General features: G+C 37.7%; 2 protein-coding genes across 2 annotated transcripts; one reads left to right on the top strand and one right to left on the bottom strand.

The window, feature by feature from the left end:
* Positions 1-2,786: 2,786 nt before the first annotated feature.
* LOC307137038 (uncharacterized protein) lies at positions 2,787-10,573 on the bottom strand. The gene is made up of 9 exons (XM_079834518.1): positions 10,503-10,573; positions 9,954-10,414; positions 9,555-9,870; positions 8,284-9,049; positions 8,010-8,192; positions 6,556-6,890; positions 5,682-5,932; positions 5,372-5,572; positions 2,787-3,346 (listed from the first exon to the last, which is right to left on the bottom strand). The coding sequence occupies exons 1-9, from the start codon at positions 10,545-10,547 to the stop codon at positions 2,896-2,898; spliced, it is 3,009 nt and encodes a 1,002-aa protein (XP_079690644.1). The 5' UTR covers positions 10,548-10,573; the 3' UTR covers positions 2,787-2,895.
* A 3,863-nt stretch (positions 10,574-14,436) lies between these two features.
* Positions 14,437-26,067, top strand: lmbrd2b (LMBR1 domain containing 2b). The gene is made up of 18 exons (XM_079834681.1): positions 14,437-14,527; positions 15,839-16,056; positions 16,141-16,253; positions 16,352-16,450; positions 19,415-19,582; positions 19,669-19,879; positions 20,016-20,090; positions 20,168-20,281; positions 20,353-20,536; positions 20,613-20,794; positions 23,338-23,471; positions 23,569-23,674; positions 23,782-23,879; positions 24,003-24,106; positions 24,759-24,805; positions 24,877-24,991; positions 25,108-25,234; positions 25,862-26,067. The coding sequence occupies exons 2-18, from the start codon at positions 15,883-15,885 to the stop codon at positions 25,923-25,925; spliced, it is 2,115 nt and encodes a 704-aa protein (XP_079690807.1). The 5' UTR covers positions 14,437-14,527; positions 15,839-15,882; the 3' UTR covers positions 25,926-26,067.
* Positions 26,068-27,428: the final 1,361 nt, after the last annotated feature.

Below are 27,428 nucleotides of genomic sequence, written 5' to 3'. Positions count from 1 at the left end.
CCTTATAGCAGGCCATGAACGTCCTGGAGTGGGATTTCTCCTGTAGGCAACAGCGAGGGCCGCTGCCTCAGGAAAGGGCTTCAGTGTGCGCGCACCAGTGGGCTCCCTTCTAAACTTCGGACTAAAAACCATGTTCTACAAGACACACAAACAAAAAATAGACAATCAAATAAAAAACACGACAAGTGGGATTTGTGCACAGCAGCCTGTATGCCCATATCTAGAAACTTGCATTTTCTGTAAAGCTTCTTTGAAATTATATGTATTGTGAAAAGCACTATACGAATAAATCTGAATAAACATACATAACTGCCACATTTTCTTTATATTGTAATTTAATCATTATGATCACATTCCGTAACAATTTCTTTAACAACCTCATTGCTTCTGTCTAAATAAATACATGTTAGCTAACTGCATGATTTGTATTACCCTAGAACTGTACATTTTTGAAATGGACATTATTATGACAGTCGCCACTGATAACAGATCAGATCAAATTGTAATCTAGAAACTTGCATTTTCTGTAAAGCTTCTTTGAAATGATGTATTGTGAAAAGCACTATACGAATACATGTGAATTGAATACTTTACATGAATGCAAATAATAATAAAATAACAGCAATATTAATATGATAAAAAATAGTATTATTAGAGGTACATTGACACAACCATGCAAATATTGACCATAGATTTACTAAAGTAACTAACTTATATATTGAAATTAAACGGTACCTCAACAGTACAGTAACCAATCAAAGTTATGGCATTTATTTTTAAAAAGTATTAATTTGAGGTACATAAAATCTTACAAAACCACACAACCTTGCGGGAAATCAACCCTTGTTTTTTAACAGTAACTATAGCTCAAGAAAATAAATTAACACAACAAAACAATTGCTTCATATTAATATTCATGATCATATTTCAACCATGACAGTAAGTGCGTAACTTATACAACAAACAAAAAAAGATGCAAACAGGTGTTTGCCCTTACCTCTGTGAATTAAAAGATGACAGTCTCGACGACAAAAAAACGAAAATCCCTTATTGGTGTGAAGGGTGTGAAGGAGTATGGCTGTCATGGTCTGTCTGTCAAATCGTCACAGCACTGCATAGAGACAGAGCGACACGCGTCATAATCTGAAGACCACGCCCACTGGGGGGGGGGGGGACAATTGCGGGAGGCTGCCTCCTTGTCATTTCGGACTTATTACAAAAAACTGAACAATGTATAAAAGCTGATATGTGACAAAGTGAACTGCAAACAAGCTAAACAAAACCCAGAGGCAAAAACCCAGACGTTTTTATAAGCTGTTGACCCAAAAAACGAGCGTTTAAGGACAAAAAAGTGGATTCAGGCCATTGAGACAGAGCGCTACAGGTCATATTACACTGAGAAGTACACCCACTAGAGGGGAATGTAATCAACGACAGGAAATATCATATATAAAACGGACATTTTGGATATCTGACTTAACAGTGACAAAATGTTTACTGCACACATACACATACTGAGACATACTGAGTGTCAGGATCCCAAAATTTACCCATTCATCCTGCTGAAGCGTCACTTCGTATTGCCTGTATCCACTTTTATCTTCTTAAACGCTCGTTTTTTTTGGTCGACAGCTTATAAAAACTTATTTCTGTGTTTTTTTTAGCTTGTTTGCTGTACACCTTGTCACATATCAGCTTTTAGACATTGTTCTGTTTTGTGTTATAAGTCCGAAATGACAATGAGGCAGCCTCCCGCAATGCAAAGTCAATGGAGAGCGTTGGATTGTTTTCCCTCCCGGTGTGGGCGTGGCCTAAATACGCTCTGTCTCTATGGTACTGTTGCGCCCCTCCCCCGCTTTCGCAAATTTCATAATCTGAAGAAAACAGCTTTCTTGTTTCAATTCAAAATGGCGAAATTAGACAAGTTTATTAATTTGCCTGAATATTTTTGTCATTTGTCTAACATTTCTGACTTACAGAAGCAGCTGTCAAATATGAAATGTTTAGTTTAGCTACTTACATATCTCGCACTTGACGTCGAGTCATGCTGCTAAAATTCGCGCTCAGCCTCAGCAGCTTCTGTGTGAGCATAAAGCCCACCTACTCTGATTTGATTGATTTTCTCAAATATTTTGACATTGACGAGCGGTGACAGACCAATGAGGCTCAGATCAACGCACACACCTCTGCTTCTGACATGCGCTCTGCTCGACGCCGCTGCGGATTGAAGAACACGCTGATTAAAAGACGGAAGAAGCCTGCCGCCAGTTTCATTTTATAAAGGTTAATCACACCATTTTTAGGGGGGCTGGGCAGAAGTTTAGGGGGGTGGGAGGGGGCTGAAGCCCCCCTAAAAAGGGCAGCTCAACAGTGTGTTTATTCAAATTATTTAACTTTATAATATTATATTGTATAATCTGTCATGCCCACTGAATGTCATACGGGTAAATATCAGTCAAAAGGGTTGGTATGTGTTCTCAGTTTTGGTGATTAAAGCAGCATAACACAGCGTAGGGGTGTATTGTGTATGCACTTTTCATGTGTACACCAAGGTTTGACAAATACAAATCAGCCCATGTAACATGAGAGTCAAATAAAAAGGAAAAGACACCATACATAGCTATTGTACACACAATTACAGCAAATTATGAAATTGTAAATAAACCTCAATGTTAAATGTGTTATTCTGTGGAAACAAATATACACTGAGATGAGAATGAAAAGGCCTTTATTGCCATTTCGCAAATTACATTGTGATAAGTGAAAAACAAACATTTCTTTGGCTATTACCTAGATCACTATCAAAATATATATATATATATATAAAAAAACAATATATATATATATAAAACAATGGAATTTACAAATAATGCAAATATGTATATTTGAAAATGCTTATGTTGGCTTTGCACTCCTCATCTCCTCCATCCACTGCTGTACAGTCTTTCCGGAGGCTTTGGCACAAAAGTGGACTCCGCGGAACTGGCTGTGACCAAACTCTTTCGTCTTTGGTTTGCCACACTTTTGACACAAATACTGCTCGCAAAGCCGCTTCAGGGGTAACCCTCTGCCCTCTGCCTTCCTCCGCCGCCAAGCGGTGGTCCGAGGCACATTTGGACTAGAGAGTCTGGTGGCAACAGTTCTTTGCTCTGGGTCTAGTCGGAATGGTGGGGCTTCAGGAGGCATGGGACCTCCAATCACTACTTTAATTACATCTCCTACATGTCCATGTTGAAGGGGCTCTGGAACGTTGTATGGCACAGGAAGCAGGGGCTCAGAATCCTTCATGTGGTCAATGCACTGGTGCAAAACCAACTGCTCTTGCCTCTGTTTCCTGGCACTGTACCTATGTACAGAAAAGATCATACAGTAATTCCCAATTGAACAAAAACTTAATTGAAAATAATTTATTTGAGCCCCATTAATCTGGGTTTTGGAAATTGCACAGCACTGAAACTGCGTTGGTTAAAGTCACTAATGACTTGCTAATAGCTTCCGGCTCCCTGTCTTTTGGATCTTAGTTCAGCCTTTGATACTACTGACCACGCGTTGTTACTTAATCATCTTGAAACTGTATTTGGTTTGTCAGAGACAGTTCTTGGCTGGTTTAGGTCTTATTTTACTGACCGCAGTCAATTTGTTTTTATGGGTGGCTATAGGTCCAAGGTTGGTTCTGTACATACTGGTGTCCCACAGGGGTCAGTATTGGGTCCCTTACTTTTTAGTATGTACATTTACCCACTTGGTCAACTACTAAGATCTCTTGACCTTAACTATCACTTTTATGCCGATGATATGCAGATTTGCTTTTGTTTTTTTTTGTTTTTTTTATGGTTATGTATGGGTGCTTGTATATACATAATTGTATGTATGCACCTGTATGTCTCATGCTTTCCTGTGTAAAATGATTGCAAATTGAATTTTGCTTGTTGACCAATAAATTAAATAAATGATTTATATCCTTTCAAGACAAGGTCAACATGTGGATGCTGTGCATCTTTCGCATTGTATCACTGAGATCAAGATTTGGATGTCTAATAATTTTCTGTCTTTAAATGGCTCTAAAACTAAAGTTATGCTCCTCGGCTCTCCTCATCAATTGCAAAATGCTGGGTCTCTTACTTTGTCTGTTGATGGTGTTGCCTTGGAGTTTCAAAGCAAATTAGAAAATCATAATTGATGCCACGCTGTCATGATGCCAGGGCTGGTGATCATATTACCGCTGTCTTGGAGTCTTTGCACTGTCAGGTATCGTATTGATTTTAAAATCCTTGTTAGCATATAAGGCTTTGCATAGTCTGGCTCCTCAGTTGACTGATCTATTAATGCCTTACACACCATGTTGTAATCTGCGTTCCCTAAGACACCGCTTCGTTCTAGGGGTGATAGAGCATTTTCTTCTTATGCTCCTAAGCTTTGGAATTCCCTCCCGGCTGACCTCAGGGAAGCAAATACCTTAGTGACTTTTAAATCCCTTCTCAAGACATTCTATTTTAGGATTGCTTTTACTTGATTATTCATTTTATTTGTTTATTTTTTGTATTTAGGTGTGTTGTTTTCTCTTTTATGTTTGCTTGTAAAGCAACTTGTAAAAGGCGCTGTATAAAATAAATGTATTATTATTATTATTAATTCACCTGTATGTAAATACAGTTAATATACAGCTGCATATTAATAATCTGCAACACTTTGTTCTGATGGTCCCCTTTAGACATTGTTGACTATAAGTAACTTGGCACCTACATGTCAACTAACTCTCAGTAGAGTATTAGTAGACATCTGCTTAATATCTGCTAACACTTTACTTTGATGGTCTTCCATCAGAAGCCGCTTTTCCATCAGAAGCCGCTTTTCCATCATCGGGCCGAAAGGATTACAAACCGTTCTTGGCCCTTGGCTAGAACTGTGCTCGTAGAATGCATGTGATGATGTCGCCACTCAGGATTGGTCACTTGTCTGTTGCCCGGCTACCAGTTTCTCTGTAGCTGGCTAAGCATGCTATTTGAGCTAAGTAAACAAGTTCAAGTACATCTCATTCTTCTGTAAAATCTTGTGTTGCCAAGGCAACAACTGATGCATTTCTCACAGTGGAACATGTAACCATATCCGTACCGGCTGGGCTGGATCACCATGGAATGGAGTGGTCAAGCAACGAGAATGGTTTGGCCCGACAGTGGAAAACGGCTAGATATACTACGGAGTATAAGTAACTTTGCAAGTACATGTCAACTTATTCTTCTAACCCTAACAGTCTACTAATACTCTACTAAGAGTTAATTGACATGTATGTTCAACGTTACTTATAGTCAACAGAATGTCTAAAGGGGACAATCAAAATAAAGTGTAGCCTAATAATCAATTGTTGACTCACCACTGGCATAATGTCAGCTGGTTTATCTCAAGCAGCTGTATCCGTGTCTGGGTCGAGATGGCAGTGCTGTCCCGAATAATGGCCCTAATCATGTTGTAGTCCCGGAGGATGGCAGCCCACCTGTTCACCCTGACACCAGCGATGGTCTGATCGGCAGGGTGAATGTGGATGAGAGCAAGGCAAATGGCAGCAACAAGGCGGCTTAAATTGAAGCAGATTTGTGGAACAGAAGGAACAAAAAGGTATTTTTAAGGAATTTCAATAAAGATTTTAAAAAATGCATGATATTTTAATTGTCTGGCACACATACCTATTCAGACCATCTATGCACGGAGTCACAAAGGTATCGGTATGGCTGTTGTTAAAGCACAGTTTGTTTTCGGGCTGTGCCTGGTGGACAACACCATCCTTGTCATGCTCTGACAGCTTATTCCATAGAGTGACAATCTCGTCCACCTTTCGCTGTGTGACAATTCCATGATTTCTAAGCTCAACCAGACTGTTGGCCAGGTTAATAACACGGTCATACCCAGGAACACCATCAGGTCCCATGCATTTTTCCTGCGTAAAAGAGAATTTCCTTCTTTTTTTAAGTGTATAATAAACGTAAAAGAGCACATACAAAGGGTAGAAAAGACATTTTAAATATCAAGGCGATATAACTGGCAAACTTGGGTTAAGAGGACAGACATTTGCTGTGTGCAGGGTGCTGAATAACTTTTTTGCCAATCAGCCAGTGGCAAGTGAATTGTTTCCGGTGTTGAGAACATTGTTAAGAAAATGTGATTGTGAATAAATAAATACAGGTACAAAAAAAAAACAAATAACATTGTTCGTTCAATCAATCAATAATTTTTTTTTTTTTAAGTAGTGCACATGCAAATCCTTTCAACTAGCTAGTTGAGATTCAATTCTATTCACATTTATTTGTATAGCGCTTTGACTTTGTCCAAATTATGCATTTCAAAAATGTATGCAGTTAGCTAACAATACATTAATACATTGTTTAAATTTAATACAAAGGCAGGAACAATGAGCTTAAAGAAGTAATGAATACATGTTAACACATTATTTGGATATATAGAAAATTAGCAATGGTTACAAAAAGATAACAGTCATTTTCCTAGTACCTGTGATTCAAGAGTGCAGGGCAATTTTTTTGTTTTACAGTGAACAGCACTTACATTATCATAGTCCTGTGAGATGGCTTGTGTGAACTGGTCTGCAGTGTAAGGCTCATCCTTTATGGGCCCAGAGGTGGAAGACACTACTGGATCTGGCTGGGATGTTGAGAGGCTGGAGGAAAGTGATTGCAGTTGCACTGCCTGATACTGAAGTGGTTTAAGGCTGAACTCCAAGAACTCTGGAGATTTAAGGTCATCAAAGCCCGAATCCTCATATTCCAGGTCACCCTCCAGCTGCTCATCACGTCCATCAGGTGCATCAGGATCTATAATGTCATCCACCTCCAACACTCTGTTGGTTTGAGAGTACAGATACTCCACCCCTATGAGTTCACCTGTGCAAACAGTATGTCACCAGTGTGGTTCATTATTTAAGTAATAAAAAATAAAATAAAAAATGGACTAAATGCTAATACAGACAAACATACACTAGTGTTCACAAGTTTGGGGCTGGTGAGATTTTTGAAAGGGATAGTTCACCCAAAAATGAAAATTCTGTCATTAATTCCTCACCCTCATGTCATTCCAAACCCGTAAGACCTTCTCTTCGTTCATCTTTGGAACACAAATTAAGATATTTTTGATGAAATCCGAGAGCTCTCAGGCCCCTCCATAGACAGCAATTTAATTAACACTTTCAAGGTCCAGAAAGTTATTAAAAACATTGTAAAAATAGTCCATGTGACTCCAGTGGTTCAACCTTAGTTTTATTAAGCAGCCGATGATGTTAATGTGAGCACTACGTCGCATGTGTGGGATACAAGATAAATAGCGTAGGAGACTGGCACAGCCCAGAACGAAATGGTTGAATAAAGTCATTATTTTTGTTTGTTTTTGCACACAATAAGTATTCTCATCGCTTCATTAAATTAAGGTTGAACCACTGGAGTTGGCCTGAGAGATCTCAGATTTCATCAAAAATATCTTAATTGGTTTTGTTTTTCCGAAGATGAACAAAGGCCTTACGGGTTTGGAATGACATGAGGGTAAGTAATTAATGACAGAATTTCAATTTTTGGGTGAACAAACCCTTTAATGTTTCTAAAAGAAGCCTCTTATGCTGCATTTATTTGAATACTGTACTGAACACTAATACTGTGAAATATTATTACATTAAGTGTTTTCATTTTAATATATTTTAAAATGTAATTTATTCCTGTGATGGCAATGCAGAATTTTAAGCAGCCATTACTTCAATCTTCAGTGTAACATGATCCTTTAGAAATCATTCTAATATGCTGATTATAAAAACCTTAATGCCCCCAAACCTTTGAATGGTAGTGTATACACATTTCCAGCACATCTCAAATGATGTATTGTGCTGTTGGAAATTATTTGGAATGGAAATGAAAGGCTGACTAAATTGACAGCTAGCTTTTTATGCATCTCAAATATACACAATAAAATACTATTTTCACACTTTTTTATATGCACATAAACATGCAATGCATTACCAGTGTATTCTCCTGGGCGACTGTGATCCTCAACCAGTTTACAGCCTAGAAAGTTCTGGCTCAGACAGTTTGCATATTGCAGCAGCGGACTGCCTTCATCGACAGCAATAGATCGGGCGTCGTTCCACTGTACTACCCCTTCTAGCAGATAAACATGGAAGTACAAATCATTTGTACATGTACCTAAAAAAAAAAAAGAACAGTTAAAAAAACATTTGAATCCAAGTTGAGGCAATTAACAGAAATCATTATTTTATTTATGGGTTATGCAAACCTGGAATGAAGTGGTTCAGATGCTGATGGAATGATTCAAGTGATCCTATGCCACGTGCACAGTGGTAGAGAGGCAGAATGAGCCCTCCTCTGGTCACCTCTCCAAACTTCTTGTAAAGTTGTACGCCTGGAGGGTCCTGGATACACAGAAGATGGCATTGTTGGACTCGCCAGATCTCTTCCATCCTCTCCTGGTCCACCAGTTTGTTGCCCATGAAGTCTGTAGCGCCTATGAAGTCTTTCAACAGCTGTTCAATGAGCTGCTTGGTCACCTGAGCCTCACGTGTCTGGTGGCGGCAGTGCCTTAGTAACTCTTTGGCAGTAAGCTTCTCGATTGCTTTGGCATCTTTAGATTGTCGCAGCTCATGTTGCTTGGCTTCTTGCAGTGTTTTTAAATCTCCAGCATCCCACTCAAATATACAGGAGAAGAGCCTTCCCATGAAGGGGCTGTACAGCGAGTGGCTTTCTGAAGTGACGCCTGCTGCGAAACGCTGCATAAACTGCCATGCGTCCAGCCTGACAACCAGCCGGTCCCACTCGTGGAACATGGCTTCCATTTTGCTCTTGCCCGTAGTGGAACAACAGTCCTGGCCCACGTACAGAACCTGCGGAGGTGGTTCTCTGGCTTGTTTGTAACGTTCCATCAGGCCGGAGCACATGGGAAGCAGGCCCTCTCCCTCTGTTTGGGTCAGGACACACATTAGGACCTGCCCATTCTCATTTCCTATGTTTGTGGCCCACACAGCTGAATCGTGTTTCTTAGTGACCTAAAGATGGATGAAAAGTATTGGTAAATGCTATAAGATGAATCTCAGTTATATGCGTCAATGATGCTCTTTTTTTGTGTGGATCTATTAATTTAATAATAAAAAAAATTCAATAAAATCATTTCATAAATACAGACTTGAATAAATTTTAAATTAAATATCAGATAATTTGACGCTTTTATAAAATGGAAATGTTTCTTGAGCAGCAAATAGGCATTATAAGAATTATTTCTGAAGGATCATGTGACACTGAAGACTGGAGTTATGATGCTGACAATTCAGCTTTGCCATCACAGGAATAAATAACATTTTTAAAATATATTAAAATAGAAAACAGTTATTTGAAATGATAATATTTCATAATATTACTGTTTTTACTGTATATTTGATCAAATAAATGCAGCCTTGGTGAGCATAAGAGACTTTTTCAACTTTTGAACGTTAGTATATGACATTGACACAAATACTACAATAAATGCATTCAAATATAGTTGTTTCTTCTCACCTTCTTGGTGAAGGCCATATTCAAGATGGAGCCGTAGATGGAAGTGACCCTGGCCTTCATCTCCCCGAGCCGTGTCAGTGCATCCTTTGCATATACCGCCAACAGCAACGACGGGGAAGGCACTGGCAGCATCTGTGGCACCCTGACAGTAACAGCTCTGAGATTTTGAAACTTTTTCAATACAGAGAGGTACTCTGCAGCCTGAGCCATCCACTGCTCCTTATGCCGGGTACAAAGGTGCCGGTACATCTCAGTTGCACTCTTCCCTGGTGTCCGACACTGCATCAGTCTAACAAGCTCTTTATCGCAAGACAGCCTTTGAACAAAAGCCACACAGAAATCAAACCATGAACATTTAACACAAAACCAGGTTTTGATAGTCAAACATCTCAGCCCTACCGGTCCGTCAGTACTGCTGGGAATTTCTCACGATGGATAAGATCCAATTGATCCAGAATGTCTTGCGACCAGCCTGTCATCTTCTTCTTGCAAGAACAGCACTCCAGGTACTCTGTGACAATGAAATACCACCCGCTCATGTCCAAAACCCTCCGGACGGTGTTGTACAGTCCACAAGGCCTCAAATGATTGCCGAGACGACGACAGTTGGGCTTCGTGCACACTAGCCTGTATGCCCACATGCGATAGGGCATCCAAAGGAACAGCCTGCTATGAAAGAATGGGTCAGGAAAAGGAGGAGGCTGTGAATACAACAACTGGGGTCCAGGAGGTGACCACCACAGCTGCAGAGGTTCAGTCAGCGTCAACTTCCCAGACTCATCTTTGGTGAAGAGAGCCTTACTGACCCAGAGATGTTGCTCTTTCGGCAGCGTATGCTTCCAACCCTCTGGTAGTAAAAGCTGTTAGAGAAACAGAGATAAAGAAGTTGAACATGCAAATGTTTTCATTATTCTGCAAAATGAGGGCCACATCAACCATTTGACTTACTTCTTCAGGAGGATCAGGAAGCTTTTCAAATGCTTGTTGAGCCATTTGTGATGGTAGGTGTGTACACCGCCAGGAGGATCAGCTCACACAAGCTGGTCTTAAAGAAAATATATATATATATATATTAGAGATGCACTGAAAACACAGAAACCATAAACAAAGTTTTCATTTAGATTTGAAAACTAAAATAAAGTTTTGTAATTCAATTTGGGGACTTGATCTCTTTATGGGGTTCAGGGTAGCATGATCTCAATCATAGTAAAGTTCTTCATTAACAGGCCGCCCCTCAATATTTCAGCCCAACAGACTTGCCATATTGCTACTCTAGCATCATTTTTGGTCATGGTGATGTGCGTCAGAGGCAATGACAATGCAATGCATCATCAGAGAGGCACTAATTAAATGTCATAGTTTCAGTCAATGATTTAGTCTCTCCAAAACTATTTATTTTCCCTATTTTTTGGCTGAATTTTGTGTTTCAGCCAAACAATTTCAGCTACCAATATTTTGATGAGTCACTAAAAAAAGATGAGGCCCTATGAAAAAGAACTATACACTTATATTTTTTTGTTTTTGTAGTATTGCAAATAACATTACTGTGTTCTATGAAACTATGAAAATGAAAAACAACTTCAATGTTACTTTACTAATGCACACTATTCCGATGAAAACAAATGTTAATGCAACACCCTATTATTACGTTCTAGAGAATTCTGTGCTTTCAAATTTATTTTGAGCTCCGGTCACCTGAATGGCTTTCTTTCTTCAGGGGAAAACAAAACAATATATTTGAAAAATGTTTTTTTTTTTTTATATGCTTAAAATGAAAGTCAAAGGGGCCCAATGTTGGTGGTGTTACAATTATTTTCAAAGGTGTTCAGAAGGCTTCAGGTCTGGGCTTCAATACCACACTCTGTAAATACGTTCTATATGGGCCTCGCTTTGTGCAATGACAAGGACATTGACATGCTAGAACAAAAAAAGACCCTCCCTAAACTTTTGCCACTAAAGTTGGAAGCAAAGAATTCTCTGGAATGTCATTGTATGGTGTACCACTGAGATTTGTTTTCACTGGAGTTACTGGAATGGCCAAACCTGACATGGGGTGTCCACATACATTTTAGTCATTCTCACGAATGCATATAAGAGCAACAATAGACACGTGCTATTATTGTTAGTATAATTTAAAAGTACATGCGACTAAAAACAATACAATACCGTTAGTTAAGAGTAAAGCTTACGAACGACACAGTTAGCATATTGTGTAACGTTAATGCTAATTCATTCATAAATGGGTCATGATTGTAAAGAGACAAAATTGTGGACCCCATAGGTGAAACCGTTAATGATTAAATCGTCTTGATAATTCGCATAGGCATCTATCAACGTTTACAACGTTTAGCACGTTTACTTACACAACATGTTTCAAACTCACATGAAACGGGGCATAGTAGTCTTACAAGTCTTACCTTGAGGACGCCTAATTCATATAGAGAAAACTAAGATATATCAGTAAACACTAAACAGTTCACGCCAAGAACTGTTAATTTTGTTTTCTCGTGTGCTGCTGTTTTGTGTCCCGTATCGCGAGCATCGTGGTTGTGGACCTCGCGTCACGAGCAGCGTAACCACAATCAGAGACATTGCAAGAGGTGGGGACTTTCTACTCCTATGGGAGAGTGAGTGAGGAAAATCGTAAAGCTCCACATTTAGTCCCGCCCTGCATCTTAAAGTGCCAATCGCATTTTTGATGAAGGATTGAAAGTCCCGCCTTCCAGTTAAAAGAGCCAATCGCTATTTTCACAGTGGCTCGCTAGTTTGTTTACTCTTTACTGCGCATGCGCATTAAACCAGCTGGAAATGCACCTTTGTTGCAGTCAGATCATATTCTTGATTATAGAGCTTGATTATAGTACAGATTATGGGAGCTGTACTTGTACGTCTTTTAAGTCATCATTGTTGACTTAAAGCTAAAAGCAAGCTTCGATTCACTTCTGTTCAAGCGAAACGGCCTCTTGTCTTCCTGTCAGGAGAGGATACGCATTTTTTAAGCTATAGGGCTCCTCCTACAAGACTGTATCATATCCTGACAACCATAAGACTGACTTTGGGTTCGCAGAATCAAGTATCCCCCCCCCCCCCACACACACACACACACACAGCAGCTGTTCTGATTCATTTCATTTCATTTGTAGAAGGTCAGGGATTAGGTAATATTTCAGTCCCCCAGACTTTTTAAAGTAATGGTTTATTACCAAAATGAAATGTTAAAAGCTTTTCACTATACTTTGGTATGTCCATTACAATGAATAAAAATTATATTAAACAATATCATAAAATAATTTGTATCGTACACCCAGTATTTTGTCATGTCCCTGAGGCACTTCACTGAATTTGTAATTAGAAAAATATTTAACAAAATGTCCAGTGTCTTTAATTGTTGGCAATATTGTAAGTATTTATTTGTGTTACTTTCTTGTGAAAATGTTTTTCTAAAAAAAGGTTAGACTATAAAGTTATGTCGCTCCGTCTGAACTCAACTCCGTCACGCCAACCATTCTTCGACTATATAATAATTTAGACCACCCATATGTGACATCATTTACCAGAAATGACATAATTCAGTGGTGCAGAAGATGGTTAGTAACATACTTTTTATTCATATTTTAGTCTGGGAGGGTACTGCCAAGCTTAACAATTCAACCCCATCACATAAAATTAAGATGGAAAATTATTATTTTCAAAATTGTATTATAATAATCCATACAACCCACATCAGCAGAAAAAAGACAGTATTGTGCGCACAGATATGTTGACATAGAAAGAAGTGTACAATATGAGAGAGAGAGACAAAATTAAAAGGCAATGTTTATTTTAATAATTCAAACAACCCACATCAGCAGAAAAAAGACAGTGTTGTGCGTACAGATATGTTGACGTAGAAAGAAAGGTAGGCCTACAATATGAGAGAGACAAAATTAAAAGGCAATGTTTCCCTTCAAACCTTTTACAGTCCTCAACCCCGTCAATTATTAAAATTAAGGAATTTATTACATATTACCACCTAACATGTTAAGGACTAACACAATAAAATTGTGGTTAGTGAAACATCTTTCAATCTTTCAATCTTTTTAAAAAAATTTTTTTTAATAAAAATAAAGAGACCACAGACACACGATATGTCTATTTTTAACTTAAATCCTGTAAAAATATGAAAATTGTCATAAATGTTACATTTGTAGTTATTAAATTGTTATGAGGGACACATGAGCAGGTAGATGTTTGTTTTATAACACGTTGAAATCCTTTTCAACCAATTCCATTTTGTCTGTTGAGAATAAATAAAATAAAAAAATAAAAATTAATAAAAGGTATTTAATGTCTGAGGTGGGGAAATATGATTTGTTGGAGATTTGATATGTGGGGTATTTAGAAAATTAATTAAAAAAAAATTCCAAGGTGAAATATTACAGAATCCCAGGAATGACTCAGAAAGCTACATCTCTCTCTGAAATATATCCTACTTTTGTGCATACTTGTGTGTTTTAATATATTTTTTTGATATTAATTCTAAAGTATGTTGTGCAACTTTTCTCATTCGAATAATAAACACCTGTCTACAAACATCTAATTCACAGGCCTATGTTATGAAAATTAAAGAATAATTTTACAATAATTCACTTTTATTTTTTCAAATGACAATTTACAGCTAGGTCACTGAAGGCATATTTTTTTCAAGTGACCCAGAAAGGCTGAACATCTAAAATAGAGAGTTTATTTTTCTTCTTCTTGTTACTGGGACTGATACCGTTTCCACGGGATTAATTTATCAACTTCAGATTTTTTATCATTCTATTTTATCATTCATTTTAGTGTTAGTTGCTCTTATGCACAGTAGTTGGCGATATTCATCTATGGCGTCTTGCCTGTAAAACTAGAAGAAAATAAGCCGCCGCCCATTAGATGCGTCAGAGGCGTGACGTTTGTGATTTTCTGGAAATCTGTGAAATGTGGATTTTGTCAAGGTAATTTTATCATTTACAGACGTGTCTATGAAATAGGATATAAGCTTATTGCATCACATATTTCTCTGAAGCAGATCTGAGGTAAGGCGAACTAATTTGATCCCATGATTCAGAGCAAAACACGGGCACTGCCCAAAAGATCAGCTGGAGATTGTGCTTGACAGATCGGTTGCGATCAAAGCACGCTTCGACGTGAAACAAGTGTGTATAGGAATGAATTGCAAGTAATGTAGCAGGCTTGTGTTAACCAGGCGTATGTTTTTATTCTAGCGATGTCCGATTCGTGAATCAATCATTCTTTAAATCGGATCTTTTTGATGAATTGGTTGAATCGTTTGTAACACGTTCATTTATGCATTGTCTTGTTTTTTTTAATCTGGCTGGACCCGAAGACTTGCATAAAGTGTGATGATGATTAACCGATTCCAGATTTCTAAAAGTATCATAAGCATCCCAAAGCTTGCTTTTTGGGAAATGCAGCCCTTGAGAGAGTTGTTCACGAATCGAACCGAATGAGTCTGAGGCATTTAAATGATTCTTTGAACCAGTATTAGTAGCAATGTTTACGACTTGATTATCAGAATCCAAAAGAACCGATTCTTTCCGAAAAGAACTGAATCGCGGAAATAAGTCGAATTTGCCATCACCAGTTCTTCCCCATAACGCCCATTAAACTAACTTGATTGTCTGCATAGTGAGATAAGTCAGGCGTGAATGATTCAAGAAATTACAGATAATTACCATTTACGCTCAAATGAGGACAAACAAAAGGGTCTCTGAGATGCATATTGTCAACTGTCATGAACAGCTTGAATACCTCAGTCGCATAAATACGTTTTGTAAGAAGCATTTTTATCTTGATGAGTGCACGTTTGTTTTGTAATCATATGAAACACTTCAGTTGACACAATCAATCAACTGAAATGATTTTTTACCCATTCAATCACGTTAACATCAAATATAAAATACTTTGAAATAATGTAAGATACAATACCTTAAACAATCTGCTAGAATACAGTTTTCATAATTGGCTAGCCATTAGATTATGTAGATCTGTAGGCCTACTGTCTTCTGTCAGCAGACTTTTGAGTTTTTGGAGTTGTGGTGGGTAATTTCCCCCCCCATGGTTAGTGTTTTAATTTTTTTTGTGTCTAAAAAAAAAAAAAAAACTTAAATACTTAAAATAAAGGCTATTGTCTATTAAAAATAAAAGAGAGGAGCTCTTTGAAATCTCCCAAACTTCCATTTTATGTGGTTTTTAACTTTTTCTTGTCTCGTGTCATTTGGTTTTGTCTCTCTCTCTGTTTGCAGTTGCTCTCAGTCCCAGGAAGAGTGAGTGGAGTGCGGCCTGCACTATGAGCGGGGCAGCGCTGGGAATAGAGATTGTGGTTGTCTTTTTCCTGGCTCTCTTTCTCCTACATCGCTATGGCGACTTTAAAAAGCAGCAGCGCATGGTTCTTTTTGGCACACTGCTGGCTTGGTATTTGTGCTTTCTCATCGTCTTCATTCTTCCCCTGGATGTCAGCACGGTTAGTGTGGCTCCTGCTCTATAAAATTGTCCAGTACTGTTAAATCCTGATGCAACTCCGACAACTTGTGCAATTGATTTTCAGACAATCTACAAGCAGTGTTTAATTGATCACGAAGCACATGCCCAGACGCCCTCTGTGAGCCCTGTCCTTTCAAACCAGACGACTCCAAATACCTCTGTCTCACCCAGTAAAAGGTAAATTCAACAACAATCCAAGTATTCAGTTAGGCCTATTCTGATTGTACTGTTATATTGCATGTCTGTGAACATATATTTTGTCCCTTTTCCCAAAGCACTGAACATGTGTGCTATAAACCATGGAGCTACATTCCAGATGGCATCATGCCAGTGTTCTGGAGGGTTGTTTATTGGACCTCACAATGTCTTACTTGGTGAGAAAGCTTTGCCCTTTTTAAACTTGATAATGGCATCTTAAATCATCCTGATAATTATTTGTCACTGTTACTACTCAAGTCAGTCTATTGTAGTGCTGCAGAAATAATTGAAATAAAACCATAATGGTGAAGTGCTATTATTAGATTACAAAGGCTTTATTAAATAAATATATGCGCTGCATGTTTCAGAGTGTAGCGTCACTGTGTTAATTTACACACGATCAGCTCATGATCCACCTTTTTCAGTGTCTCACAGTGGCTCGCTTTGCAGTAAATGCTGCTCCACGTGAACTCATAGTATTTATTAGACAGGTGAGAAAATGTACATAAAACGAATCAATGTTATGTAGCTCAATATGATGAAATATTAGAATATCATCAATATGATGTTCTAATGTTGATGTAGCTTACTACTAGTCTCATACAGCCAACAAACTAACACGCTGGTGTTTTCACGATACCAAAATTATAACTTCGATACAATACCAGACTAAGAACGATACTGAATTGATACCACGGCAACAAACATTAAAAGTAATTTAATAATATGACAACTTCCTATTAATTGATTTATACATTTATTTATTTTTTTTAAAACTAAAAAATCACTTGGCCAGCATGTTCCTGCTCTGCTTTTTGACCATTCCCTCCTCTTTATTTAAAGCTACACTGTGTAACTTTTTTTGTTTATTCTTAGCTAAAAACACTTAGTTCTTTCAAAAATATATGTGCTCATTAATGTATATTTCCTTCTTTCAAGTAATAAAGTATTCTCGTAAGTTTATAATATGCCAATGAAAATACATACGGGTGAGGGGTTCGAATGCCGGTCGCCATGTTGCCCCTCCATCTTGAAAGTACATTAGCCAAAGAGGGACATAACCGTAAATTCAAGCTTCGCCTTTCGCGTTTTAACACTCGATGGCACCGTGTCGAATGTGGACAAGGTCGAACTGGAAGCCATGTTAATCTTGGACTAAATCGGCCACCGTAGGAGTTAAAACGAAATCGGAATTGAGAGGAACAGAAACTAATATTCACTGGATGGTCTTATACCTTTTCACCGCTAGATAATATCACACAGTGTAGCTTTAAAAATAATAATATAATAATAATAATTACATGCCAGTGAACATCCTTACAGAGATGTTCATTATTATCAATCATGTTAACACTAACCTTTCACTATTCTGAACAGGTTGGGATGAATAAAATCTTATTTCATGATATGAGTAGTTTAATATTTTTTAAATGTAATTTTATAATTTTATAATTACAATATAGATATTTAAGTCTTCACTTCAAGTGTCTTCACTCTATAAATTAACTATACACTGATTCTTAATAAATATATTAAAGTCAAGCATGGGGTGATTTTCTATTTTCTTTTGTTGTTTGATTAACATTAAAGGGTTAGTTCACCCAAAAATGAAAATTATGTCATTAATTACTCACCCTCATGTCATTCGACACCCGTAAGACCTCCGTTCATCTTCGGAACACAAATGAAGATATTTTTGTTGAAAGCTGATGGCTGAGAAAGGCTTCAGATAGGCCTCCATTGGCATTCAGTACATTTACACTCACAAGACCCATAAAAGGCACTTAAAACGTCGTTACAAAGTCCATCTCACCACAGTGGCTCTACAATAATTTTACGATGCGACGCCAATAGTTTTTGTGCGCAAAAAAAAAATCGAAATAACGCCTTTATCCAACTTGTTCTTGTCTTCCGTGTAGGCCTCCACGACGCATGCTCGAGAATATTATGCAGATCCGGCGTAAAATGGGGCTAAAGTGTGCATTCCATGGATTCCCGAATGCCGGCGCTACGTCATATTCTCACGCATGCGTCGTGGAGGCACACACGGAAGACAAGAAGAGGTTGAATAAAGTCGTTATTTAGATTTTTTTTTTGCGCACAAAAACTATTGTCGTCGCTTCGTAAAATTATTGTAGAGCCACTGTGGTGAGATGGACTTTGTAACAACGTTTTAAGTGCCTTTTATGGTTCTTGGGAGTGTAAATGTACTGAATGCCAATGGAGGCCTGTCTGAAGCCTTTCTCAGCCATCAGCTTTCAACAAAAATATCTTCATTTGTGTTCCGAAGATGAACCTCTGCCGAAGAGGTCTTACGGGTGTTGAACGACATGAGGGTGAGTAATTAATGACAGAATTTTTATGCAGGCCTGTACACACTGGGACGAATATCGCGTGCGCTTATCGCCAGCGTTTTTCGTGACGTTTTTCGGCGCGTCTTGAGTGTTCACACCCAAGCGATTTCCACTGGCGCCGAGTGAACGTGCACATTCAGTAGATGGCGCTCCCAGTACACATTGTGGTGCTGCGGCACTTTACGTGCTTGCCAAAACCATAGACATATTATGTCTATGATGTCTATGGCCAAAACCATTCACACACACTTTTTGCTAACTGGCAAGCAGCATTAGCAGCTCATCTTCTTCTTTGTCTACTTACTACTTCTTCTACGTATCAATGTGTGCTCGGCAAGACCGTTTTGTGCTTGAGCGCCACCAAGTCGTGTTTTACTGTCACTTCAGCAGCTCCAGGCACGTGAACAAAAGCGCTGATCTCATTGGTCGGCCAGTTTTTAACGCGCCGAGTCAAAATAAAAAAACAAAGTATTTGAAAAATGTGAAGAAAAAAAAAATGTGAAAAAAAAGTATGTATATGTATATATATATATATATATATATATATATATATATATATATATATATATATATATATATATATATATATATATATATATATATATATATATATATATATATATATATATATTTGAAGGACTTTTACACGGCACCCCTGCTCTCGTCAGACCACCCTGGTTGGGAAACACTGGTTTAAACAATGCATAAATAACCACTGTATTATATCTGCTTATGAATGTGATACCTGTAAGAATAGGGATTAATAATGGTGTTTTCTCTTCCAAGGCTCCTTCTGCCATTCATGCAGTCATATGCTCGCTCTGGAGGATTCTCCATTACTGGAAAGATCAAGACGGCCCTGATTGAGAATGCCATCTATTATGGCACTTACCTTTTCATCTTCGGCTCTCTTCTCATCTATGTGGCTGTGCATCCTCAGTGGCACCTCTCCTGGTCTGTAAACCAATCCAGAATATTCTTCAGTTGTCATCACTATGTTCTGTTCGTACTGACTCTTCTTTTCTGTATCACTTCACCAGGTATGAGCTGCAAACCATTGGCATCACTGCGGCCAACACTTGGGGTCTGTTTCTTCTAGTGTTGCTGCTGGGCTACGGCCTAGTTGAGATCCCCCGATCATATTGGGAGGCCTCACGCCAGGGTCACCTCGTCATCAAGACTTACTTCAAAGCAGCCAAGCTCATGACAGAGAAGGCAGATTCAGAGGAGAACCTAGAAGATGTCATGGAGGTGAAAGCCATGTGTGTTTATACGCTGTAAATAAACATATGTTTACAATATATGAGTCCAGATGAGCTGGTCTTTGAAAGGTTATGTAAGATCTGAGTTCATTCAACCAATATTGTGTCTTGTATTTTTATCATAGGAAGTGAGAAAAATCAATGAATCCATCAAATATAATCATCCGTTAAGGAAGAACGTGGACACCATTCTCCGAAAGGTGAGTGCATTTTTATGTATTGACGTGATTGAAGTAATCATGCCACTCTTTAGTTGAAATCTGCTTTTGATTTTTAGTGTCCAGTTGAATATCAGGAGAAAATGGGCAGGAACATGGATGACTATGAGGATTTTGATGATAAACAAAACGCATATCCCAGTGAAAGAAGCCTTTCAAAACTACACAAGCAGGTACCACTCAGGTGTTTCCTCTGTCTTTTCTGAATTTTGCTGGAGAATAATACTGACAGCTGGTTTCTCAGGTGATCTACGCAGTCCAGCGGCACAATCGCACACGAGTTCAGTGGCAGATATTGCTGGAACAGGCTCTCCATCTTGAGGACGTTGCCAAGAACGAAACCAGCACCTCTCGGCAGTTCGTTCACAGCTTTGCCCCTCCAGAACCTGTAGGCTGGTTCAGACGCTACATTTATACTCCCACAGTAGGTAGGTGCTCTAATAGATCTAGAAAAACAAGTGTCACTTTTGACCCTGCCTTCACTGTCTTTTGTTTCTTCATCAGAGTGGTACTGGGAGTGTTTGCTGAAGCAGTGGTTTTACCGTATACTGGCTGTGGTTCTGTCGCTCTTTTCGGTGGCTGTGGTTTGGTCAGAGTGCACTTTCTTCAGTACTCGTCCTGTTCTGTCACTCTTTGCAGTGTTTATCCAGCTTGCTGAGAGAGATTATAACTACCTGTACATTGAGGTGAGTTATCTAAGAAAAGTGAATAGTCAAGACAAATTTATTTGTATAGCAGCTTTAGAGAAAATCAAGATGTTAATGTTTATTATATTTTTATATCTTCATGCCTTTAAAGGATTAGTTCACCCCAAAATGAAAATTTCCTGATAATTCACTCACCCCCATCTCATCCAAGATAATACAAGCGCCCTTTTCCAAAAACACTCAATTTTCAACTTCAAAATCGTCCGATATCGTTGTTTTACCCTTTTTTTGGATAAAGGGCGTTTGTATTAGTCTTCACACGAGTGCTTTGTAAACACGGGGGCGATACTTTTGCCTACGTCTAGCGTGACCTCTCCGACTTGATTACATCATCCTTAGCACCTCGCAGAGCTGCGCAAGATGAACAATTTAGGTTAAAAGTACATATTCATTATTTTTTTTTATTTTTTTAATGACCGATCATTTCGCTAGATAAGACCATATTCCTCATCTGGGATCACGCGTCTGAAGCCCATCGAAGCGCTTTGAAACTGCATTGATTTGGACCTTCAGCATTTTGGTGGCAATTGAAAAGCATGATATGATGAACAATCCTGGAATGTTTTCTTCAAAAAACTTAATTTCTTTTCGACTGAAGAAATAAAGACATGAACATCTTGGATGGCATTGCAGTGAGTAAATTATCAGGACATTTTCATTTTGGGGTGAACTAATCCTTTAAGGGTTAGTTCACGCAAAAATGAAAATTCTGTCATTAAAGGGTTAGTTCACCCAAAAATGAAAATTCTGTCATTAATTACTTACCCTCATGTCGTTCGACACCCGTAAGACCTCTGTTCATCTTCGGAACACAAAGGAAGATATTTTAGTTGAAATCCGATCGCTCAGAAAGGCCTCCATTGGCACAATGCACTTTACACTCTCAAGACCCATAAAAGGTACTAAAGACGTCGTTACAAAGTCCATCTCACTACAGTGGTTCTACAATAACTTTATGAAGCGACGAGAATAGTTTTTGTACACAAAAAAAACCTAAATAACAACTTATATAGTGATGACCGATTTCAAAATAATGCATCATGAAGCTTCAAAGCGTTATGAATCAGCGAGTCGAATCATGATTCGGATCGCGTGTCAAACCGCCAAACTGCTGAAATCACGTGACTTTGGCGATTCAAACCGCTGAATCGACTCACTGATTCATAACGCTTCGAAGCTTCATGATGCCTTGTTTTGAAATCGGTCATCATTATATAAGTCGTTATTTAGGGGTTTTTTGCGCACATAAACTATTCTCGTCAATTTATAAAGTTATTGTAGAACCACTGTAATGAGATGGACTTTGTAACGACGTCTTTAGTACCTTTTATGGGTCTTGAGAGTGAACAGTGCATTGTGCCAATGGAGGCCTTTCTGAGCGATCGGATTTCAACTAAAATATCTTCATTTGTGTTCCGAAGATGAACGGAGGTCTTACGGGTGTCGAACGACATGATAAGTAATTAATGACATAATTTACATTTTTGGGTGAACTAACCCTTTAATTACTCACCCTCATGTCGTTTCAAACCCATAAGACGTTCATCTTCGGAACACAAATTGAGATATTTTTTATGAAATCCGAGTGCTCTATTACCCTCCATAGACAGCAATTTAATTACCACTTACAAGGAATACTTTTTTTGTTGCGTATTCTTGTCGCTTCATAACATTAATGGTTGAACCACTTTAGCCACACTTTAGGTAGACTATTTTACCTTTCTAGGCCTTGAAAAGGGTAAATAAATTGCTGTCTATGTGGAAAATATGGATGGGAGAGCCGGTAATGTCAATAAACTTAATTAAGTACATTACCATTAAAAAGTTGGAGGTTGGTAAGATTTTATATTTTTATAAAAGTCTCTTATGTTCATCAAGGCTGTATTTATTTGAGCAACAATACAGTAAAATTACTATTTAAAATAGTTTTTTTTATTTGAATTTATTTTAAAATGTAATTTATTCATGTGAAGGAAAAACTGAATTTTCAGCATCATTACTCTAGTCTTCAGTCTCGCATGATAATATGGTGATTTGCTGATCAAGAAACATTTCTTATTATCAATGTTGAAAACAGCTGTGCAGCCTAATATTTTTGTTGAAAAGGTCATATGTTTTTGTTCAGTATTCTTTATTTTTCAGCATTTATTTGAAATAGAAATCTTATGTAACATAATAAAAGTCTTTACTGTCGCTTTTGATCAATTGAATGCATCCCTGCTGAATAAAAGTATTAATTTCTTTCCAAGACTTTAATTTTATAATTGCTTTAAATGCATGTATACATTTTTGTAATGTATACAATATTATACTTTCTCTTTATATTAGAAAGTACATGTAAAGATATCCGTTTGAACTTATCTTTTCTTCTTAAGTTGTAAGTCAAATAAATTCATTTTAATTTTATTTGATCTATTTTTAACTTATTTTATTCAGCTTATTTTATACTGACACAGTCTGACTTGGTTTCTGCCCATGAGGTTAGCTGAAACATAACCCAATATTGTAATTTTGGCCTGTAGATGGCGTGCTTCATTACCATCTTTTTCCTCTGCACCTGCGTCTACTCCACTGTGTTTCGCATCCGAGTCTTCAACTACTACTACCTGGCCTCACATCACCAAACCGATGCCTACAGCTTGCAGTTCAGCGGCATGTACGTTTCACAGATAGCAGTAAACTTAATTGTATTGCATTTGTAATTGTTTTAGTCTTTCTCTGATCAAGCATAAAGCCTGTGTGTTGTTTATTAGGCTTTTTTGCCGCTTGACTCCCCCACTTTGTCTAAACTTCCTGGGACTGATTCATATGGATTCTGCCATATCCCACCAAGCGAAGGAGCAGACTGCATACACCTCTGTAAGTCTATTACCATTATATGAAATTTGGAGAACAAGGCGTCAATGGCCCAGAATGCCCTTTTTGAATTTACTTAAGCATTAAATGAACCTTCTCTAATGTTGTAGATCATGGGTTCCATGCGGGTCCTGTCCTTCATTGCCAACGGCTTCTACATATATTACCCCATGCTGATCGTCATTCTCTGTATTGCTACTTACTTCAGGTGTGTGTAATATTATCTATGAATCATCTGACAGAGTTTCATGTTTGATGGGTATTACGTGTCAGATGTTATGTTGTAGTTTCTGACTATTTGAAAAAGATTTTTTTTTCTCTTCCTGTCCAGTCTTGGCACACGTTGTCTGAACCTCCTGGGTTTCCAGCAGTTCATGGGAGAGAACGAATTGACTTCTGACCTCATAGATGAAGGCAGAGAACTCCTGCGCAGAGGTGACTAGTATATACACAGTGAATATAAATGCAAGTTTGGTTTGAGTTTTTGTTTTTGAAGTCTCTTCTGCTCACCAAGGCTGCATTTATTTGATGAAAGTAAACACAGCAATATTATGAAATGGTACACTTTAAAATAATTGTTCTCTATTTGAATATATTTTAAAATGTCATTATTCCTGTGATCGCAAAGCTGAATTTTCAGCATCATTACTCCAGTCGTCAATGTCACGTGATCCTTCATGTTAGAAATCATTCTAAAATGCTGATTTGCTGATTATTATTGATGCTCAAGAAACATTTCTTTATAACATTATAATTATAAAGACACATTATAAAGAAGCATAAATGTCTTTATTGGAAAAAAGTATTCGTATCTTGAAAATGAAAAAACAACAGTTGTAAATATGTGAGAGATGTAATTTGCAGCGTATCTACATGTTCTACATGTTCCGGTAGTATAAAAATAAGGTCAGACGGTCTCCTGTGGTTGCTATGGTTAGATGTAAACAGAAATAAATGGTGATTCAGACAGAAATCACTTTTGCTCATTGCTACAGCTCTAATTATCTGCAGTGGTGAAAACCTCAGTGCGTCAGAGGGGTGGTTACCAAGGAAATGTATGTGACTTATTTTGATGTCTTTTGCACAGAAAGAAGAAAAAGGCAAAGGATAGAAGATGGGGAGAACAGACGAAGAGTAAGATTATTTATATAATTCATACTGCATATGATTATTCCAGTGTGTAAATATATGTTTTCCTGTGTCAGGAATGGAGAGAGCGTTATGTTCAGCGAGATGAGACTGCTGCTAGAAACCGAACCTCCATGTCTGAAATGAAGGAAACCAACTACGGCGAAACCCTAAATTCAAACACAAACCGACGTATGTTTAATGCCCAATAAGACGCGTGCCCTGTAGTATTCTTATCGGTTATTAAGTGAATTCCAAAAAGAAGCAGGCATTTGAATGTCATCCCTTTTTATGTTTATTGTCCACAGAGGCCAAGTACACGCGTAGCAGCAACCAATCAGGGAGAGACAGCATTGAGTTGTTGCAAGACGCTGAGCCTTTGGACTTCAATGCTGAAACACTCACTGATGATCCTTTGCAATCTGACCCTGGCAGGTTAGATCGAGTTTTATTGAGGGCTGCAGTCATGACAAAATTTTATAGGCCAACCCACAAGTTCACCCTGGTTCCCCATTTTCTGTGACCAAAAAAAGTTTGATTCGTACACACTTTGTTCATCATGATAAATCTTCACAAATTTTAAAGCCTAAATACAATCGGCAGATGTAAACAAGCTCAACATAGGCTATAAACTACACCACTGTCATCACTAAGCTTCTGACAACTCTTTATTTAAACATTTTCCCTGAATGTTTGAGTTAGAATGGTTTGCAAGAGTGTGATTATAAACACACAAGGCTGTAAAAGTACACAAGTGAGTAGATGAGTTTTCCTGTTGGGTGTGATGACGTTCAGTGCCCCCCTGCAGTCCCATTTAGCTGCTTGTTAGCAAGTAAGAGCTTTTTTTTCTTTTTTTTTTTAAAGTCATTATTACTCATGGGTTTTTTTTTTTGTAGAGTAAAACTATCTTGAGCTTGTGTTAACCACAGACACTTTTTCAGGTGTTTAACCAAAAACCCATTGACTTTGGGACGATGGAACCTGCAGCACTCTATTGTCATGAGGTTTATTTGTGCTCTTCTGCACTGCATGCGCTCACTCGTCTGTTTCTTTCCCCCACAGACATGCCGGTGGAAGGTACCTCTCAATGTCTTCTTCTCAAAGCCGAATCTTTGATGATGTTTAATGTTTCTTTTTGGTCAAAAACACCATCTACGTGAAAAAATATGATGCATTTGACCTCTAAAAACACTCATCTCTACAGGTGTGGTCTGTCCCTCTCATTTTAAACATCTTCAACTTCCTGTATCCTGTAATGCTGTGTAGTCATCTGCATGCGTCCTGATAAACTCACAAGCCACATAGAGAAATGCACACACTCATTTTGAAGTGCCAGGCATTCAGATTGCTGCATGTGACAAATGGGATTTTTATGTTCTTGTTGTTGCTCGGTTTCTTTACTCCATTTCTAGAAATTAATGTAAAGTTGAATAGTCGGAACACTGAGCCATGTAAGGTACTACAGACAGACAGAATTTAGCCTGACACACTACTGTTTCTCATCTCATATATATATATATATATATATATATATATATATATATATATATATATATATATATATATATATATATATATATATATATATATATATATATATATATATATATATATATTACTGTATCTAAACAGTAATTTAGTATTTTTCCATTATTTCTATTATTTTATATTTATGGTTTGTAAAGCTGTATTATTTATGTCTTTTGATTGTAGACACATAACCTGCAGCTTTGCTTGTTTCACATGACTTTTATTCTTTAGAACTTGCACATCTTATTTATAATGAAGTTACCTTATATTTAGCAGTAGTCTTGTGAATGAATGTCTGTTTTTTTTTATTTGCACTGTCATTTGTCACTTATTCAGAATAGGCAAAACTGTTGAAATGACTTAAAGGACGCTATCTGATTGTTTAAAAAATGGGGTCAGATTGGATTACAACATGTACTTATGTGCTTGTTTTCCAGACTTTTAAGCATCTCTTTATCACAAGTGCAGACAATTTTCTTATAGAAAACAGACTTTCAGTATACAAATGTGTTGAAAGAATTTGGTTAGCAACATAAGCTTATCAAACAAGACTAGTGAGTGCATGGCAAGATGTGAGGGAATCAAATTTTTTTTAATACATGAAATTCTCCTTGTGCAAAGGGTCGTCACGCATATCCGATATAAATGTATGCATGATATGATATTCTACTGAATATGCTGAGGAGTCTTATTCTTGTTTCTCACAGGAAATGCAGTAGCAGCTCTAACTAGTGTTATAGTTCACTGTAAACATTGGTCTATTCTCTCCACAAATGTTAAACATCGTGGCTTAATCTGAGATTAATGTATTTTCTTAGTAGCCCTTCAGGTTTAAATAAATAAAAAGGGCATTGTTTTTTTTCCCCTTCATTCATACCTTTTGGTTACTGATACATGTATTCACGTCTACTGTGTATTTATGAAGATATTATTATGTTGCCAATGAGGTGTAATCTTGATATGGTCAGTCCTGAGGAGTGTGTTGATGAAGGCCAACTGGAATCTGATGATTTGTATATTTGGTGTAAGTGAATTGTGGTACATTCCAAATGGACACATAGTTAATGTAATCTTGCAGTTATTATTAAATGATTGATTA

Source organism: Gobio gobio (genome assembly GCF_949357685.1).
Source record: "Gobio gobio genome assembly, chromosome: 14".
Classification (NCBI taxonomy): Eukaryota; Metazoa; Chordata; class Actinopteri; order Cypriniformes; family Gobionidae; genus Gobio; species Gobio gobio.
The sequence above is the reverse complement of the archived record's forward strand: the minus strand, read 5'-3'. Positions and strand labels throughout refer to the sequence as shown.

Coding starts and splice junctions, on each gene's coding strand:
- lmbrd2b (XM_079834681.1), top strand. CDS start 15,883: ATGAGCGGGGCAGCGCTGGGAATAGAGATTGTGGTTGTCTTTTTCCTG. Junction 23,675..23,781: donor AGCAGACTGCATACACCTCT/GTAAGTCTATTA, acceptor CTAATGTTGTAG/ATCATGGGTTCCATGCGGGT. Junction 25,235..25,861: donor TTGCAATCTGACCCTGGCAG/GTTAGATCGAGT, acceptor TTTCCCCCACAG/ACATGCCGGTGGAAGGTACC.
- LOC307137038 (XM_079834518.1), bottom strand. CDS start 10,547: ATGGCTCAACAAGCATTTGAAAAGCTTCCTGATCCTCCTGAAGAA. Junction 8,193..8,283: donor TCTGAACCACTTCATTCCAG/GTTTGCATAACC, acceptor TTTTTTTTTTAG/GTACATGTACAAATGATTTG. Junction 5,933..6,555: donor TCTCACAGGACTATGATAAT/GTAAGTGCTGTT, acceptor TCTTTTACGCAG/GAAAAATGCATGGGACCTGA.